Consider the following 20,936-nt stretch of genomic DNA (forward strand, 5'->3'; position numbering starts at 1 on the left):
TGCAAACAAAACAAATGCTGATGACAGAGATGACACATGACATGCACTGTAATTGTGTACGGTAGATGAGTTTGTGTGCTAATGTACGTGAGACAGTTTATGTCTTTGCCTCTGTGAATGTTTACTGTGTTAATTTGAGTGCTGTGACAACAAAAGTAGCATTGTTACTTAGATCCTGTTATAGTTTAAGTGGACTGCATTGCACTGTGAGTGTTTTTCTAGCTGGGTCTGTGTGTACATGTCTGCCCTTCTGGCAGGCTCCCATAACTGACATCAAGAAACACTGCCCCAGAATCTAGTTCTGCCACTGTTTGTGTGCTTGTCTACATATACAGGCCTGACTTTACCCCAGAGACAAACTCCTGACATAAAAGACAGCTGATGACAGGACATGAAGACAGGCAACTTCTTCTTTCTTTTTATTGACAAAGAGATTCTGATCTGATTACTGCATAAAGAGCTGAGCAGACCAAGCAAAACAAAACAATCCAGGCATAATAAAGATGATAGAAAGTCACAGAAAGTATCCAATTCAATAACCTATTCACTCATGGAAGTGAGATAGACCTATATTTTGGGTCTCCTTTGTGTACTGATTTTGTGCTTTTTCTTCGGGGGCCATTTGTATTCCCACATATCATGGCATGCAGATGTGGAAACATCTTTTGTCAAGAGAAAGACCAAGGAGATGATGATGTAGTAGCAGAAAACAAAAATCTAAACGTTAATGTTTACTTTCTGTCTCTTTTTAACATTCCTCACTTTGTCCATGTGGTTGCGTGTGTGGAGTCTAATTGGCAGAGCAGTCTGGGACCCTGCGGCTGCTCGCCTGGAAGGCTGGCACAACAATACAGGAAGCCAGCACTTATCTGGGGAAGGGATGAGGAGGAGGACACAGCACACGTCAAGAGCCATGTAGGGTTTGTCATGAAAAATGCATTTTAATTATGATCATCCTCTTAATCAAAGGAATGAAAAAACCTTTGTGTGTGAGCTTGCAGCGAGGTAGCCGGATGAGGGTGTAAGTTCCAGAGGAGTTTACACGGACCGTGGGTTTACTGATTTATGTGTTTTCCTGGTACTGACATGCATGGGGCTTTGCTGATGTGTATCACCCAAAGAACAGCTGAATCTGAACACAATACTATATTCTCTGTAGCCCTTTCATGCTTCAATTCAACTTTTCCCTGCAGCAAAAAAGACAAAAAATACACACATGCATCACAGAAGAATCTTCTGTGTTTAAATGAACTCAGCTGGTGTAAAGGTACACTGTATACACAGGTGTAAAGTTAAATCAACACATACGAATATTTTAAACATTTTCCAGTCATGACTAAGTACATTTAATGAGTTTCATTGACATTTTATTTCGTGTTCAGATGTGTTGATTGTTTTCTCTCTCACAGAGCTGATATGGCTCTGAGGCAATAGTTCTACACTGTAAAAATATTAAATTAATTCTGCTGGTTGGATAATATTTATAAACCACAATGTCAGCTCCATTCAGCTCATTAGTGGAAATTATTTATCAGGTTATAAATCACACAACTTTAATCAGGAATAACTTGTTATGCATCTCACTAAGGCTGAGTGTAATTCTGCTTTTAATATTATTGACAAAGTTTTCCTCCATCAGACATGCTGTGTGTGTATCAGATCAATGCTGTAGTTTTTCCTTCACCACTGAAATGACCCAAACCATCTCAAGGTGGCCATCTTGTTCAGTACTCCCAAAGCTTGATAAAGCTGAACTCCATGTGAGCTCCTCTGAGATAAGAAAACCTGCTGAGTTGCTTTGTCTTGTGCAACTTCTTGTAGATGAGTCTGGGAAACATCCGCAGACCGATTCTCTTGGTGTCACTCTAAACAATGAAATGTAGATCTTATAAAAGTTAATGCGGAAAACAGTTTTCCCAGTAAGCCATGTGCAAGATCCACATGAGATTTTGTGAATGTTATGCTCTCCTCCAATTTTTTAATTTAAAAGAGAGGTTCACAATTTTTCAAGTCTGTCTTAAATCAACTGTCAGGTACCCATATGAACACTGAAACAGGTTTTGCTCACTGTAATCATTCCTCCTGTTCATACTAACCATCAGAAGATCCCCTCCAAATGTACTTATAATATAAGTGACGTGACTAAATTCACAGCCCTCCTTTTGAGCAAAAATGCATTTGAAAGCTAATATGCATCTGCAATCTGATATAGTCAAATAAAGAGGATATTTTCCACAGTTACAGTCTTCTTAGTAAAAAAAAACACACTTTCCTCTTTGAGTCTCGACTGACAATATTCCCCCGTTCAGCTTCAGTGGAAGGATCGTAACTAAAAGAGGGAATTTGGCATTTAAGAGACAATAACTTTAAAAGATATTGACATGATTTTAGGAATTTGGACAACTCAAGCCTAAAAAAACTCCACATAAACTTTTAAATACATTTTTGCACAAAGGGATGCTTGTGGATTTGACCCTCATCACTTACATTGAATGTGCATTATAAAGGGATCTATTAGGCCAGTATGAACAGGATGAATAATTACAGCAAGAACAGTGCTATTGTTTTCAGGCAGACTGGAAAAAGTGTGAACCTATCCTTTAAGCTTTGTGTCCATCAATCCATCCCAAGGCAAAACTCTGCCTGTTAATATGGCATCTTCAATAATGGCACTGAAGCAATTACACCCACACCAAAGTAGACCTTTTCCCAAAGCAGATTTCTATGTTACGAATTCCCTATTAATTCTCCAAGATTTACTTTCAAATCCTGGAGAAGTAAAGTGGTTACAGCATTTACTTGAAAGGCTATGAAATGGTACTAATACTAGCTAATAGTTTCTGCATGTCGGAAAAAACTAAAACTGAATAAGCAGCTTGCTTTTGAATTCCTGACTTGGTAAAATAATGTCAGCTAATCAGCTGGGCTGTCCCTGCAGGGTTTGTACACACACTGATGGTAATTAAGGGAGCAGAGCAGTGTTGGAAAATACAGCAAGGCATAAACAGGTTTGGGTAAGGCAGCACGTAACTATTTGTGCACTGAACCAATGCTTTTGCATCTGGCCTTGAATAGAGGAAAAACACATTGCACATTGCATTCAAGTACAATGTTAATATACACAGAAACACAATATATTTAGAGCTAATGTACTAATGCTTACTAAAATGACTCTATCGCACTGTGCTCCTGTAAAAAAGCCATCTACGGGCGATGCCTATCTGGCAGAAGGACAGGAAATTTGAGATGCCATAACCAAACCAATAAGCCCAAAGATGATTATTCAACACCCTAGCCGAAAGGCAGCTGTCAGGGATATGCAGTCAAACACTCCCTGTGGCTTTGAACCTGAGCAGTGCCTTCAGGGGAGTAGAGAGATGAAGAAGGGTGGAGAGCTACAGAGCTATGACTTTAGCATGGTAGCCTTGTGTGTGTCTTTGTGTGTGTATGTCTGTGTGCACATAGCTTAGACAACAATATGGCAGTTAACCTTCCTTCAGCTACTAAATGAAATGACCCAGAATAGCAATGCTAATGTTTAACACACACAGATGACAGGGTGTATATGTGTTTGTGTGTGGGTGCGTGTGTGTTCATATCCTTTGATAACCCCTTCCTGACCTTTCTATCAGGGCTCATCTTCTCATAGACCTTGTCAGGGCCACTAATCATTTCACAGACTGTTGCACAACACCTCTCATTGACTCCAAGGAACAAACTGTGCTGCCAATGACGCTCATACTTAATAAAGGCATTCAGAGAAGCCTCACTGTGCCACACACACACACACACACACACACACACACACACACACACACACACACACACACACACACACACACACACACACACACACACACACACACACACACACACACACACACACACACACACTTGTATACAGGCCACTGCATATTTTAGCAATATTTGGGTTTGGACAGTTTTATGAGTGTGAGTGACACTGAACATGTTAAAATCTTCAGGAGAATCTTGTAGTGTGTGGGAAACACACCCTATAGCACCTCATTACCGCACAGAGCCAGCAGATGGCACCATCTTACTATTGTATGTGTCAGGAGTGCAGTGTTGTGTCCAGGAGATTCACAGTGCATACTCTGAACAGCCTGATTTTAGTTGTTGCAACTTTGACTATATATGTCTGAATTTTGTAACTTTTCAGTAACCTACTTTTAAAATGAGTGAGTTTTGTGGTCTTACTAAATAGTGATGTTTATATATTTTGTTCATGCAGCAGATGTTACAATTATTAGAATACACAAGTTATTCTTCATAATTTATTAGCCTATTTCTCACAGTTATTTTTTCATCACAAACCTCATGCAGATCTCCAGTGAAACTGCTTTGAGGAATGTACAAAGTGAGATCACAGCTCCCTCTTCTGACACAGAAAAACTCATCACCTCAGTGTGAGGTAGATATGCCTTTAAAGTAATGAGGTAAGCAGATTTTGAGAGTGTTTGTAATATGAAAAACATCATCACAGTGGATACAACCAAGGAATTAAAAGACTCACACTTAAGTCTGGAGGATATAAGATCAGAACTAGTGATTATACAACATTATTCTCTACCTGCAAGTTATTTTACAGTTTTTTTAATCTCCATAACACTGCTGCTGATGGCCATGACAAACAGTAATGAGTTAAAGTCGGAAACAGATTATTCGATTTTAATGATCTCACAGGAGAAAGCAAGCACTCAACCAAATGATATGGCCAAGCAGGTAGTTCCTTGTGTGGAAAATAAAGCCAGAGCAGTGCCTTAAACCGGCACTCTTTCTAATGGCCATCAGGGGGCGATGCCACCATAAGAAAATGTAATGTCTTCATATGCTGTAATTTTTTACACAGTGCTCTGTAATTGTTGATTAGTTTCAATCAGATGACCCCTCCTGGTATCTAGTCATGCAGATAGTTTTGGTTTTATTCGGTCAGGTTTTTAATAATGTGCCTCCACTTAAATGTGATGAATTTTTAAAGATATAATTTTCCTCGTTACGCATAAAATTCAACTTTCAGCCCTATTGTTTTGAGGTGGAGGCAGAAGTCTCACAGATAGACATCTTAAAACCTGACGCAATAAAACCAAAAACATCTGCATGGATACCACTCGAGGCAAATGAAAAAAACGTTTTTTTTTAAATCAGATGACTAAGTTGGCTCTAACCTGTTATTTGTGATTCTCATGTGTATATTTATGAACGTGTTAAAAGTCCTTTTCACGCTGCATTGACTTTAATGGGGCTTGGATGAATTCAACACATTATATCGTGTTCAGAGGAATGATTCAGCATTCTGCTATGTTTAGTTAGGAGACAAATAGTTCATGCAAAGAAAAACAAAATCATTCACTCTAGACAATGTACTGGGAACTACTGGTGAAAGCGGGATATAACAGCCATTTCAGCTGTACCAACCCATTCTTTTTAATTAGGGATGTGGCCCGTTAATTGATCAATAACGAAATGTTTGCCATAAATGGACCAATAGTGGAGTGGGGATGGGAGAAAAATGGAGCTACCCCCTCAACCCCCCTCCAAGATTGCTCTCTGCGTCCCAGAGGTCTTATCAGTTACCCTCCTTGTCCCTTATACTGCCCTATTTGCTGCTGACTGTCACCCAGCCAGATAGATAGTGGTCTAATAGAGAGGCCTTCTCTGTTAAGTGATTGAGCTGTAAATACAGATTGACCTGAACTAAGACTCTCATCATCTGTATACTCATTCAACACTCTGCGTCCTCTCCCTTTGACATCTGGAAGAGTCTGAATCATTTCCATCACTGGGCAGGGGGGCATCTCAGATCATGAGATAGAGGGGAGAGAGTGAGCCACACAACTCATGGTGTATAAATATATATAGAGAGAGTATATGTGCGTGCGTATGTGTGTGTGTGTGTATAAATGTGTATGCGAGAGACTGCTGAAGCGTCAAACGACAGGACCGAGATGATCTTTCCATCAGCCCCACAGAGAGCAGAGATTGTCCCAGACAGAATTTATGAAAATGGTCGTAAAACGTGAAGACTTCAGTAATGGGATATGTCGATAAAACCCACGGCGGCACAATCTACGGCAGTTTACTGAGGAGATGAGTGGCCCGGCTGTTAGACAACTCAAATCTAATTTTCTCAATAAAGCCCTGTAAGTCAACAACCCTAAAGGTTCTGTAAATCATAATATATAATACAAAGAGCCACTGAAGGAGGGACGGATTCATCAAGCTGATATTTATTGTTATGGCAGAGTGCAACCACAATGTTAATCCTTTATGTGTGGCTCTGATGGCAAATTTAGATGTTATTTTAGATTTTAAGTTTTATGCAAGTTTTATTAAAAGAGAAACTCAAATAGAGACAGTGTAGTTTTTATGGGTTTAAAAAAAAAAAAAAAAAGTAGTATAAGATAATATCCCACATGAAGAACAATTAAACATTTAGGTGTAGTAGTAATGGCCATTTGCATTGTAGGTGTATCTTTGATTAAGATCCTGTAGGTAACAGACTTAATAAGGTTAATTATACAATGGACTCTTCTCCCTCGGTGGTTTCTTTCTCTTGTGCAATTGTGGGAAAACATTTGATGCTGATAACAAAGAATCTGCGGCATGACGCTCAAATCACTTACACAGGAAGACATGCACAGTGAAGGAGCTCAAAAAGTATTTAGGCAGTTTCTTAGCTTCCTTATTGCCTATGCTGTGCTGTAAGTTTGAAATCAATAACGTTAAAGTGATCGCAGTCTGTTTTAATTTCAGGGAATGTCTAGTCATATCTTATTAAGAGCAGTTAATGATCCACAGCCCCTACGGCAGATGATCAATAGCTCCTCAGAATTATTGGTGGTACACAAGAGGTCATTTTGAGTATTTAGTGAAGAATTCTTAATGTGCATCTACTTCTGAAAATCTGTAATATCTCTAACTTCCTGTGATAGATTGACAGTGTGTATTACTTCAGTTTTTACATAGTCATCACATAGTGAAAAGTACAGATGTCGATTTTGTCAAAATACTTGTAAGAGGTGACAGAAATTAGACAGAAAAAGATGAAAATGCGAGTTGTAGCAGTAAGAATATGTAGTTTTGTGATTGTCTCTGGGTCCTTTGTCACTGCTATGAACTGTATTTACCAGAGTCAGTCCTTTGACTGCTGGATGCTCCACATGAGCAGTGATGCCTGCAGAGCCAGACAGTCAGGAGGGGGCCCTATGAAAGCCAGCGAGCCCTCCCCCTGGGGAACGAAGAGGACCCACACCGTTTTACTAGCACAGAAGGGCAATAAGTGCTAAAGGAAAACAATTATACCCCAATCATTTCCGATTCTTTGGCAGTCATGGGCCAAAACGGTCTGAGGATGAAGGTTACGGGGCAGTAGAGGACAACTATGAATGCCGACCAACATGTTCAGATGCTTAAGATTTGAATTTGCAAATAAAAATAGCAGCAATAAAGAAAGTCCTACTTTGCAATACTGATGCAAGAAAAAAAGTGTTCTGTTAAAATCAAAAACAATCATTGGAGTTTTGTAAGGGAACAAACACGTCTCAAAATAATACAACCTGAATGACTTGATTCTGCTTTCAGAAAGTTAAATATGACATATTAAATGTGTCTGCCTGTCTTCAAATTTGATTTATATCCCACCTGGGTTACCTGCTTCTTTAAAGGGTTAGTTCATCCAAATTACAATATGTCCCCATTACTCCACGTACCTCACTGTAAAAATCTTTTCATTGCATGTACTTTATACCAAAGAAAGTCTCCATTGTCTTGATGAAAACTGCTGATAGTGAGTAACAAGCCCTGTTTTTGGAAAGAGACAAACAATATTCCACTCATCTCCATTATTTTAGGGTGGTATTAGAAATGTCAGATGTTGATATTTCGTAAACATGGCAACTACTGTAAAATCAAAATTATCTGCACTGCAAGATTCCACTTAGGGTAAGCAAGAAATTAGTTTTTTTCTTAATTTGGGTGAATTCACTCTTTAAAAAAATGCATTTTAGGAGGTTAAACGGAATCAGTTGCTTTAGAATGGGGCTGACTACTGGTGCTTAACAACCAAATATTTATTAAAACATATTCATATGAAGAGCATGTCAGATCTCAAACATTTGTGTCCTCGATTCATGTCTGATTCCACATTCCTGTTTCTTTTGCAGGGTGAACACAGCTGAACTGTCGCCTCAACATATTAAGGTCTTTATTTGAGTCAGTGGTCATGCTCGGTGTCAGAAGTGAAGCTGCTCTGGGGAAGCGTGAGCCTGGATCAACAGTAATCCTCCTCCCATGGAGGTCACAGTCTAGTTAGGAGGCAAAGGTTCCCTCCGCTGTTTCAGCCCAACTTCCATTAGCAATCTGTTAGCTGCAGTCCATCGAGAGGGAGGACTGAAGCACAAGCTCCTGGGAGCACACAAACATACAAAGACACACACACACACACACACACACACACACACACACACACACACACACGCATGCTCACGGCACAGACCTTGTTTGATGAAAAAGAACAATTAAGGGAGAAATGAGGGAGAATCATCAGGGGAAATGGCTGATGAAGACTTTATTGATTAGAGCAGCTCCACTGATCCAGCTCTCACTGTAGCAATTACCACCAACCACATGCTGCTAGCGGGGGCCGCACAGTGCCGGGCCCCCATTTAAAGACTACGGCGTGAAAGACAGGGAAGTGTCTGAGGAAGCATGTTTGGATTATATTTGACAGAACTATGAGCAAGAACATTAGCCTGTGCCAAATTTTATATTGACCTGAGATAGAACAATGTCATTAACTTTTTCTCACAAATTGTATTGATATTTTATTGCACTTTGCATAATGGTTAATAATTCTGCCATTTTTTATACAATTTACAATACAGTTTTTTACCAAACAACTACAGAACACAAAGAGTAGATGAGAAATAAATAATAGGAATAACAGGAATAGTAATAAGACAGAATGTGGTAATATATGCACATCTGGAATCAGGAGAAAGGAGATTCCTGATCTGATGGATACATAATAGTGTTTTTTCTGTTCTTCATTATCATAAAAAATGTTTTTTTCCCCTGTCACTTAGTTTTCCACATTTACCAATACCATGGCCTCGCATATTAATCACACATGCAGCAGAGCAGGCTGGAATATGCATAAGAGAGGGTAGAATAAAGCAGCGTCTTCCTCTTTTTGTCTCTCTCTCTCTCTCACGCCAATGATTAATTCAAATCCCTCGTGAATAAAGCAATAAAGCCTAATAGGGGCACATCTGAGTCAACATGCCTACAGTGGATACCTACCAGAGAGGCCAGTCTGATCATTTCCATTTGTTTGTTTGCTCAGCTAAGACAGCGCCGTATTTGTATTTAAATCAGATTGTTGTCGATTCGAAGACCAAAGATACGTTGACTTATCAGTGCAGTTGTTTAGATTGCAGACTCTTGCATGCATGGGCGGCTTGAAACGGCATCCTCTCTTAATGTGGTGATCAATTGTATGCTGGTTAAATGTAACCCTTTGCATACCAACAAGAGAGGATGCAGCTTGAATGACTTTATCTCTGAATGCCTTTAGAGAATACGTTACATCTTATTGTGTCAGAGAATGTTGTCGTTATGCAGCGTAGAGCAAGCAAACGTGTGTGCTGGAGTAGAAGATGCATCTTCATCCCCAAGGCAAGACATTAAGTTCAATGGTCAGATTAGTTGACCTTTATGTAATTAGAGGTGAGGGACCAAATTTAATCTGAAATATGACCTGGTGCTCCGTGAACAGCATAATATTCAGCTGGCTGTTTAACTGAATGGATCTTATACGTGTAAAAATCACAGAACTTATATATTCAGTAGTTCTAATTCATTTAAATACAATTTTAAAATATTTTTGGATTGGGTATTTGTCAATATCTTGACTTAACACTAAACATTTGGCAAAACTGCAATTCATTGAAAAATGTCTTTGGTCCCTATGACCATTGCTTACTCTTATCAAATGTAACATTTCTATAATAACACCATGCTTGAAAGACTAAATTCATGTTTGGGAACATAACAGCCATATAAAAGTAGCTATTCCTAACTATTCCGTAGTACGGTAATGTCCCTACATACAAATGAACATGTTTAAAAAGCTAAAAGCACTAAACCCCCTCTGAAAATTAACCAAAAACTGAACTCAAAGGAAAGAAAGGAAGTCACAATGATGTAAAATTAATGAATGAATGAAGCGGTACTTCTGCTGAAGTCTAATGACACCATTTTAAGATTGGGAAGCTTGAAAAGACACCAGTCCTCCCAGTAACATCGACCATTACTGAGCCACTGTGCTCTCATTCTAACTACAGCCTCACAGTTTCTGTGGACTATTTGGCAAGGGCATAGAAACAAAAAAGAGATAACGGTCAATGGAGAAATATAAAGGGACAAACACAATCTGTTTCTACACTACATGGAGATGTATGGGGTGTAATCCTATGCCTTCCATCACACCTTCCCAGCCTGCACCATGGCTGCTCCCCGCTCATCCGCAATGATGATTAATCCTACACCCACTATTTATATAATTGTAATTAGCACAAATTATCAATTACAGTTAGTGCCTAATTGCCCTTCATAAAGACAGCTCCCCAGGTTTAAACGGGTCCATTTAAATAATGTAACTAATAGCTCTTGCCTTTACGTTGCGGATACATCTTCATTGTTCCACGCGTGAACCGTGATGGTTGCTCGTAATTTAACAGGGCAATCGAGAGAAGCAGTGCAGGTGGCACTGCGGGACTAATTATTGTTAATGAATTATGATGTGACCTTCTCAGAACAATGGCTAATCAATGCTCACGTTGAGTGACAGTGCGCTCTGCGCAGATGCCAGAGACCACATAGCCATTACAAGCAGGCCTCAGCCCTGTAGAAAACAGGCAGCTGCAGCTCCTTCTGTTTGTTTTCTCTTGCTCCCTCACATTTTGTACACTCTCCTCTAGTTACCACAACACTCACCTCTCTGTAGCTGCAATTGCAGTTTTTCTGTGGAAAGAACAGGTCGGCCAAAATACCTGTGTAGCCTAATTGACAGACTAAACAATATGAAAGTCTAGCCTAGGCGTTAGGCCAGAGAAACTCATCTTTGTACCCAGACCTTGTGCCCAAGGAAGATCAAATGCCAACTGATTGTTTTGTAACCCTGTGTTAGTATTTAATTATCTACATGTATGTTATTTGTATAAGATCATTGTTCTCTTATATTGAAGTTCCAATGCTCTGGTCCCTGGTGTATCATCAATAAGAGGATCACCATCTTCATAGATTTCTGATTCCATGTTTCATACCTGCAGTGCATTGTTACTACCTGAGGAAACAGAAGCATATTGTGGGTGTCATTAATGAGAGAGGGTCTAGTACAAATCACTGTTTTCACTTTGCACAGAAACGTCTTCACATGAAACAGATTCAAAGAGAGCTTGAGAAAAAAACCTCTAATCTTTGAACTGAACATCTCTAGTCAGTATGAGGAAGAAAGTTTACACACTTTACCAACACGATCACACTTTGCTGGTTGTCATTTGACAACGTCAGTGTATGAACTGACCTTTACCTTGCTATGACAGGGGCGCGGTATGACTGACAGTGTCCCTCAGCATAATTTACCCCCACCCCGCATCGCCCTCCATCTCCTCTGTGATGCAGTTGACCCCTTTACAAATCACCCCCAACTTTACACATCTGCTGCCTGTCAGCATCTGCCAGGCGCACTCACCCGTCCCGCCCGTAATGAAAAACTCTCATTACTCGCCTCCACCCAACAGGTATACAGACCGTTAGGACAATTACTGGGCAATGCCACTGACCTTGTTGTCAGAGAGAGTCAAACAAACACAGAGGTCTAACTGAAAAGGAGGCCTGGCAGCAAAATCCGTAGGCATGCAGTGCAGATAGGAGATTTGGCAAAATAAATGAAGCCTTATGCCCGTTAAGGAAGATTGTACTGTATTGATCATCACCGACACACATCAATGCCAACTGCCTCTAAGTGCAGATAAAGTGGAATTGTAGGTAGTAGCAGAACTCAGTACTCGAGGGTAACAGACACTAAATGGTCTGATTAAAACACAAATAGAAAAGTGGCGTTACATCTAAGCATGTCATCAGCACTCAAATGACCAAACTGGAGGTTTTTCCTTTTGTAAACCAAGTGTGTATATATTACTACATCCAAGATCTGCAAATCAGCTGCCAAAAATAAACTTTGGTATTAAAATCAAACCCAGATTATAAATAATAAGAAACCAAGATGTGAGTCATCCTTAGAGCGGCATGAATGTTTGTATCAAATTACATGGAGATTCCATTCAATAGTAGTCACTTAAAACTACAAATGTCAACCTCATGGTCCCACCAGGATCACCATAATGTTTGTAAAAAGAGTGTTCCAGTCCATCAAGTAGATGTTGTGATATTCCACAGGATGGGTTAAAAAACAAAGTTACAAAGTCGATCTAGTTTGCTGTTTTACAAGATGCAAAATGTAATGAAAAGTTACATTGTGGACCAAAACATGCAAAACTACTAAGTATGTTCTTCAGTAAAGTATCTGTATCTTAGAAAACATAAGAGATACAACGTTTAGGAATCTGGCACAGATGATCTAACAGCCTCTCTTAATGTTTCACCAGACACTTGCTGATCCTTTGTTTGAGTCCCACTTCACAGGAGAGTTGGGGAGACAGTGGAGGACTTCAGAGAAAACAAGAGACACTACAGTCTGTGAGTAGACCTGCAGCTCATAATGCTGCTCCTGCCATTAGACAAATTATCTGACGTTTAGCAGACTAGAGGCAGCCTCCCCATGAAGTGATGACTTTATTGACCCTGGAGGGGGGTCTTGGATGGAAGTGTGTCTCTTGGCCTCCCTGCAGTGTTTGACAGGGACTGCTCCTCCTTCCTGAAGTCTTGCTCAGGCCCGTACAGACTCAGAGCTGAGCCAGCTGCCGTTCTCGCTCTCTGAAGTCTACCTGAGGGCCTCTTTGTCCTCGGGGCTCGTCCCCCTTTGTCCCACTGACCCACACAAACAGATGTCCAGCCACTGGGCTTTCTCGTAGGAAGTTGTAAACCTCCAGTGTGCAGTGGGCTCTATTCATATGGAGGGTCTACAGTAATGGCTGTGCAAGTGCTATACGCATGCAAATGTAAACAAGCAGACACCCTGTAGGGGCGGCTTTAACAAATGTTTGACTATGTAACTACTACAGAGCATAACAGTCCACCAGACTATGACTGGGTAGTAATGAAACCTCCATGTAGCAGAGTAATCACCCTGAACCGTATAACACAGGAAATTGTGTAGGAAGGAATAGGAGAGATCTTAAACAGTGTGTAAACTTGATCAGATGCACCACGTCACTAACACCAGACAGTACTGCAGACACAGAAATTGCCCTTCTGCCTTCTGTCTGTCTCGTGTACTATGTACAATGTAGCGCAATGAAGCAAAATTTTAATCCTAAACTACACCTGGCAGAAGAAAAAAAAGGGTTTTAACACAATTTTGAATCACATCTCTGCAAAAATACAAATGACAAATGTCAAAGACAAAGACATTCTAGAAAAATCTTACACTAAAAACTCAAATAATTTGGTTCATTTATGGACCGAAGAGTTAAAGAAAAGCTTCCAAAAAGCCCTCCTGTGCTGTTGCAGTTACTGGTTTGGCCTTCCAGTATCCAAAATGACTGTCTGTAGCCATCAGGTTTTATCTGTATTGGACACCTGCTGAGAATATTGATCCTGTGCTGGTTTAACCATTTTAGCCATCACCAGGCATCAAGCTTTAAACAACCCTATGTCACTTTGTATTGAATACTAATACCAAAGACTAGGGAGCCAATTGATCGTGAATGTAAATCTATCACCTTAGGTGAGAAAATAATCAGCTGTATTCATTGTAGTTATTTCATTAAACAGTATAAAATGTGCTGCAGGCACTGCAATGCAATGCAAATGATACTGGGGATATTATTAATCAAGAATGTTTTACAGTATGAAAAGCTCTAAAATAAACAACAGAAGTCACCTGCAAATACAATTAAGCTAAACAAAAAGGATGAAGGGAGTATAAACATTAATTGACCTTAGAACTGTATTTTGCAATAATACATTTGAATTGCAGATGTATTTATAGTGTTAATGGCACAAAATATCACCATAACACCTGGAAATGATAAGCATATGTGTACTAATATTATATCACACTAGATATCGAGGCGTTTGATTTTCGTTTTCAGTAATTCCAACTAACCACTGCTTCCATCTGTGCATAATACCTTCACTGTTGATACTGGTAGAGGTACATTTTAATGCACTTATGTTTTTACATTTTTATTTGAAAGTTATCGTTTTAAATTCACAGGGATTGTGATGCTGCAATAAGTCAGTAGTTTAGAAGCAGAAACCGCTTCAAGAGAAAGTTTTTTCTGTTCCTCAGGACGAAGAAGAAAAAAAAAATACCCGTCCTGACAGTAACGCCTCTAACTGACTCCAATTTGTGGAGACAGGACGATCTCTGATATGGATCAAGTGCCATCTGTGCCCAATTTACTTTCAGGTCGTGGATTATTGAATTTAATGATATGGGTGATTATCGACGAATGCTTTGAGCCCATTATGAGGTCGTGTGAAACACTAATAGTGTTTGTGTCACGTGTCTAGTTGGGGGACTGGGGGGACAGACAGCTTTAAAGACCGCGCTCCGGTCATCTCATTCACGCTGCAAAACTGACAGACAGAAGCAGAGGAGCGAAGTCTACACTCTGAGGGATCATCAGCACTAATGCGATTTGATGAAGCTTTAAGACAAGAAGTGGGGTAAACTATGAAAAGTTCGTTTCCACGCGCGTAATTACGCACACCGTCGCTTTTCCATCTTTAATGCTTTTTTGTATAAAGGATGCTGGACCCCAAAGACTGTGGAGTGACAATGACGTCTAGTCACAAGATCTCCTTTTCTATAATCGACATTTTGGATCCAAACAAATTCAACAGCAAAAGGGTAAACGAACTTTCCATCGCCGAGGAGAAGTTTCGTGTGCCAGATGCAGAGGGAACAAGTTTGGAGTCGGACACCACTGCAGACGGAGACTTCAGAGGTGAGCGCAGGGAAGCAGGTAGAGTAAATTATACATTTTTAGAATATTATTCAACGTTGCCAATAGGCTGAATCTTTGATGCTGTTTTGGAATTTTGTTGCATATGCAGATCATCTCCCATTATTCAGACTTTTAGACAATACAAACCCATTGTGTTTGTATGTAGATTTTTTTTTAAAGTGCACCAATTAAATGAATATGAAATTTAACATGAATTCTTACATAAATACTTTACGCTCTGGGTTTAGACTAAATAGCAATTAAGATAGTGAGATAAATAATCAGATTTATTGTCATCTCTGTATGACCTTCCGTTATTTTCCAAGGCTGCGTTTCCTTTCAAGGAAGCCACAAAGGCTTGCTCCCAGAGCCCCAGCGTGTGATTGGCATTGGGACAGGCAGGCTAGATAATTGTTTAAATCGTCCCATTGAGGATGCCTCTGCGCGCTTTGATCGATATCCCATTACTGCATCCTGCATATCTCCCTCCAGCACCTTGCAGGTACAAACTTCACACCCCATCCATGTCTGATCCTAAATATCGTTCGATTAAAACTTCCCTTTAAATAGATGACATTTATCGATCCGCCCGCAAATATGAAACTCCATTAGAACGCCATGGCTGAGGTGGCCGAGCTGGATTTAGACGGGATTTCTTTTCCGCAACATGACATTTGAGGCGCTATGTGGTTTATAAATTATTTAAGGATTAGTGACCAAGGCTCCCCCTCCTCTGAATTTATGCTTCGTTCCGCTCCAAAGACACCCGGATCCCAATCATACACTTAACAGATGTCAACTTTGGGCCTTCTGTGTTTGGTATTTAAGCTGCAGTTCACACAGGACAAAGAGGAGCATCTTTCCACAGTGAAGACACATTTCTTTACTAGGTGAGAGCTTCAGCTCTGGGATTTGACACGTGACTTTTCTGTCTTGTCAGGAGCTGTCCATTCAGGACCACGGCCTATTTAACCCATGTAGCTAGGTCTTAAACCCTGCTACTCAAAAACACAGAAACACCAAAAAGGCTCATGTCATCAATTGTAAACTTTCTAGAAAATGGGCACAGCACCATGTGTGAAAACCATAGTATAATGTTGAAAATCCTTTTTTATGCGCAACCAGGGAAGCCACTTCTTTGCCTAATGTTACTGTTATCTTTTAGATCAGAGAACTGAATATATTTCAATCTTGAAAAAGCTTTTGCCACTTCAACATGAATCGAAGATGGATGGGGCCTACAGTTTCAAATTTAAATAGTTGATACGTACCCTAACGACTTCATATTTGACTGAAAATGAAATATTGCTATGGCAGGAATCGAGTGATTCCTCGCAATATCTGTGTTCAGGATGTTGGCTCACTCTTCTCTGTATTATTCACAGGGGAGGACGCAGGAGATGAACACTCCACAGGCGCCGAACATCACGCAGTTGTCGCTGACCCCCTCCTTCTCTCCCCTGCGGCTGAACCTGAGCGCTGTCTCCCGGGAGAGCAGGACGACCCGGTAGAGGAGGCTGCCGTCACCCTGCAGGACTCGTCACCTCACAAGCGGCGGCGGCCGGACCATGCCTGTGCCAAGCCACGACGCGCCAGAACAGCGTTCACATACGAGCAACTTGTGGCTCTGGAAAACAAGTTCCGCGCAACTCGGTACTTGTCCGTGTGCGAGAGACTGAACCTGGCCCTGTCCTTGAGTCTGACCGAAACCCAGGTGAAAATTTGGTTCCAGAATAGGAGGACCAAGTGGAAAAAGCAGAACCCCGGGGCGGACAGCACCTTGCAGCCCGGCTCCAATTCCCTGATTAGCGTCAGTCCCAGTCCGGCCACATGTGGGTCGAACCCTGCCAGTTTTCACCAAACTTTCCCCAACTTCACCTCTGGGAATGTGATCTTCCACACAGCCAGTGCTGTTCCACTTTCATCCACTGGAGGGCTCTTGCATCCCTTCATATCCAGTGGATTCGTCCAGCCGACTTATTTCAATCCACACCTATAAAAGAAGTCAAGACTGAGATGTTGCAGCTGGTGAAACATTTAAGGCAAATTTTTGCAGGGGCAAAAATAACTTAATATATCCTCAGCTGAACTCTTACTGCTCAGAGAGCTCGTAACTGTTGCATTGATACCATATCATGTGCTATGAACTGAGAAGAAAACAGTCGGTCTGTACAAGTTACAGCTTTGGTCATGTCTGGTTATCATGTTGCCTAACTGGTTTACTTATAAAGGAGGAAGGTCTCTGTCTAAGCCTGGACTTTTTCCAAGACATGAAGACACTGATTTGTTGTCGTGTTTGCTGCAACAACTGCTCTCACTGTGTATGTGACAGCTCATATGGTATCATTTTCTGCATCAGTGTATTCCCTTACATCTCTGTAACACAGACTGTGGCATATTGCACCCATCCGATAGCCAGCTGTGTTCTCAAAGGCTCACACAGCTCACGTCTGTTGCCATTTGTAAAACATTATCAGTGTAAGTTAATTAAAAAAACATAAAACATCTGTGTGTGGCTCTTGTAATGCAAAGTAAAGAATTTCGAACGAAGATGGATTGAGGGACGTTTTGTATCCCTTTTAACATTAATTTGGCGTTAAAGTGACAGCAGTAATAGGTTTGTAATAAAAGGTCCCAGTGAAAATTACTCATACGCTGTCATCTCCTGAGTAACAAGGCTGAACTTTTGCCAAAAATACATTAAAAGTGGATGAGTACGACTAAGTAAACTGTGAAATTAACTGGTGGCGAGACACTAAGTGCTTGAGCCTTTTCATTTTGTGCTCCTTTATACTTCTACTCCATCCATTTCAGAAAGAAATATTTATACTACACTGCATTTATATGCTGCAGCTATAGCCCTCTTTGCAGACAAAATATGTTTGCTACTATTAAAACTAATCAACAATATAAAAGTATCTCCGCCTCACTCGACTAAGACACTAAAATGCTGCATCCATGTTAATCTATCAATTCTAATAATCCAAAACAAATCTGTAATTTCACTTATTTCGCCTCAAATAATATCACTAATCCCATCCGTGATTTACATACTACGGCCACATTGTGTCGCTATTTCCTCACTGTCTGTCTGCCCAATCTTCAATGAGATGCAGACAGCACTAAATTTATGGGGTGTTCACTTGTTCCTTGGTAACAGCAAGAGAATGAAAGACAGATGGAGACATGTTAAATTTGTAGAAGAGTTTACAAAGTGGATGTCTCCCTGGGTGCCTTGAATATTTTCAGATATGCACATGCAATCATCGAGCAATTTTTTTTTGGAATACCTGTTCAATCTAATTTAATCTAATACAACAGCTCTGCCATTATAGAGTTTATACATTTTCATTTTGTGTTGACATCATCAAAAAGGTGATAATTCTACTTTATGTTTCTTGTTGAGGTCATAGTGGGTGGTGGTATTGTACTGGAGTGCATTATATTATGGAGTGGACAAAAATTAAACACAGGTGTTCCTAATAAAGTGCTCAGTGAGTGTATAATATTCACAGAGAGACAAACTACAAACATAAATTACAATGCTGCCGGGATTTAATTGCTGGTGGATACACTCTTCTGTTACACTTCATTCGTATCAATTTTGTGTGTAGCAAGTGTGCATGACTGATGTGATGCATCACCCACTGAGCTGAGAGGGCAGCCAGCAGAACAGGTGAAAATAAAGAAAGATTTGGTATAACAGCTATAGTTAGCCAGGATGATCTACAGTCCTGCAGCAGAGAGCCGGGATAAAGAAGCTTCAAACCGACTGTCAAGCCAGTGTCATTAGTTGACATCTTTCAAGGGTGTGTTGTGCTTTCGCTACTTTGATCCACAGTACACTGAATAAGAGGCCTCTGTCTGTATCTGCAGAGAGTGAATGTGCAGTGGGAAGAGACAGGAGAGCAGACTGAAAATGGCTGGTAGGCAATTTTCTCCTGACACCAGTTTGACGGTTAGAGGGCTGACAAGCATCCTTCAATTAGATGGAATTTTCTCATGGCTGTCAAAACCGGGTCAATGACAACCTGTCGCTGAGGTGTGCTGGTGTTAATGTGGCTGCTTTTTTTTCTGTCTCATACTTTTCTCACTCTTCTTCTTCCTCTTTCACATACGCATACTTTGCACACGCCCACACACAAGTCCCACACGATAATGAAAACGTGATATCCATCCATTTTGCTTTGTTTGTTCTGACTGGTGTGTATGAATGTACGTCCCCCTTTGGTTCAGTGATATTTTTCATTCCAACAAGGCTTGGCATGCAGCTGAAGAAGTTGACAGGTTTGATCAATACTCTGGGAAATCTGGCATAAGGAACCCATCCCATATTTTGGCTTGAGGCTGTTTTATGTTATATGACAATATGATGAATAATTTTGCAAGGTATCTGAGGGGGGTTATTTAGGTCTGGGCGAAGAGGGCTTGTGTTTAAAATTCATGTCGGAGAATGCTCTGGGACAAGGTCAGATGTTAATAGTAACAGCGCTTTCATGCTTGTGAGTGTGTGTGTCTGTGGGCATTGGTATGGGGAAGAAAATTCCATCTGCAGCCCCTGTTCGCTGTACTTATCTTTTTTGCAGTGAAACGAGTAGGAGGTTTGAATAAATAAAATGGAGCTGAGGATTCAATGGTATGTGTGTATGTGCTATCTTCAGCTGTGGCGGTCCACAGGGACCAGCATCGTTTCCACTGAGGTTCACAGGTCAGATGGGAGCGGAGGGTAGGGGGTGGGGGTGGGGGGGTGTATAAAGGGATATAGGGACACAGATAGAAAGCGGTTTCCAGGTAGTGAGTTTCATAAAGATGCAGTGATATCCAACAATGTTCAGTTTCTGCTTTCCTCTTGTAATTTAGTGAAATTAACACACATCACATTTTTATCACTCCTAATATTTAATTTATAATTATATACCCATAACATACATTATTTAGCACGCAGTCCTTGATTGGGCAACATTAATAAAGGCCTTTATCCTGATTCACCCTCCTGATATCTCACATTTACTAGCATTACATTTACTAGCATTATATTTTGGGGTCGGTTTGACCCCAGTAAATTAAACTTCCAGAAAATTAGTATAATTAAAATTGTTACACCTCACCACCCCCAATCATCATCATCATCATCATCATCATCACCATCATCAGAACATGAATAAGGACCACATAACAGTTTCTAATTTACAAAACAACAACGACAACAACAAAAAACACAATTTACGCAGTAAATTTAAGCATTGTGTCCGGAGTTGTTCTGTCATACTGTAAGTGCTATGTATGCAAATATGCATATGTGAGATAGTAAAAATTAGTTTGATGGAATATGAACAGCATAGATAGAAAGTGAACAGCATATTATTTTTCCTAGAGGCCACCAGAAAGTACAGTCCAGCCTTTTGTCTGCACTGTGAACATATTGTGCGGAGAGTGTGTACGTGCTCTATGTATTTCTTGCATTTCACACATTTGCTGGTCTTGGAGTAATTTCTGTTGGGACAGACCTGGCACATGGCCACATTTCCTGCCTGCAGTTTGAACCACTAGAGGAGTAAGGGTGTGTGTCTCCTTTTGGATGTCCTTCACAACAGGTGCAGCAGCTGCTGGTGCTCTTGGAAGGCACTGTCTTCTCTTAAAATTAGGTTTGACCAGCGCATAACCCATGGGTTATGATGCTCCAAGAAAATCCTCCTTTTTCCACTGTTCCAGTCCTTGTTTATTTCGCACAGAGGAAGAAAAATGACAAGGGGCCAACATACAGTTATGCATCAGCAG

The 20,936-nt window shown here is 40.5% G+C and overlaps 1 protein-coding gene across 1 annotated transcript; it reads left to right on the top strand.

Annotated features, from left to right (window-relative positions):
- Positions 1-14,959: 14,959 nt before the first annotated feature.
- nkx1.2la (NK1 transcription factor related 2-like,a) lies at positions 14,960-17,157 on the top strand. Its single transcript, XM_062430875.1, has 2 exons — positions 14,960-15,176; positions 16,559-17,157. The coding sequence occupies exons 1-2, from the start codon at positions 14,960-14,962 to the stop codon at positions 17,155-17,157; spliced, it is 816 nt and encodes a 271-aa protein (XP_062286859.1).
- Positions 17,158-20,936: the final 3,779 nt, after the last annotated feature.

This window comes from Scomber scombrus, chromosome 12 (genome assembly GCF_963691925.1).
Source record: "Scomber scombrus chromosome 12, fScoSco1.1, whole genome shotgun sequence".
Classification (NCBI taxonomy): domain Eukaryota; kingdom Metazoa; phylum Chordata; class Actinopteri; order Scombriformes; family Scombridae; genus Scomber; species Scomber scombrus.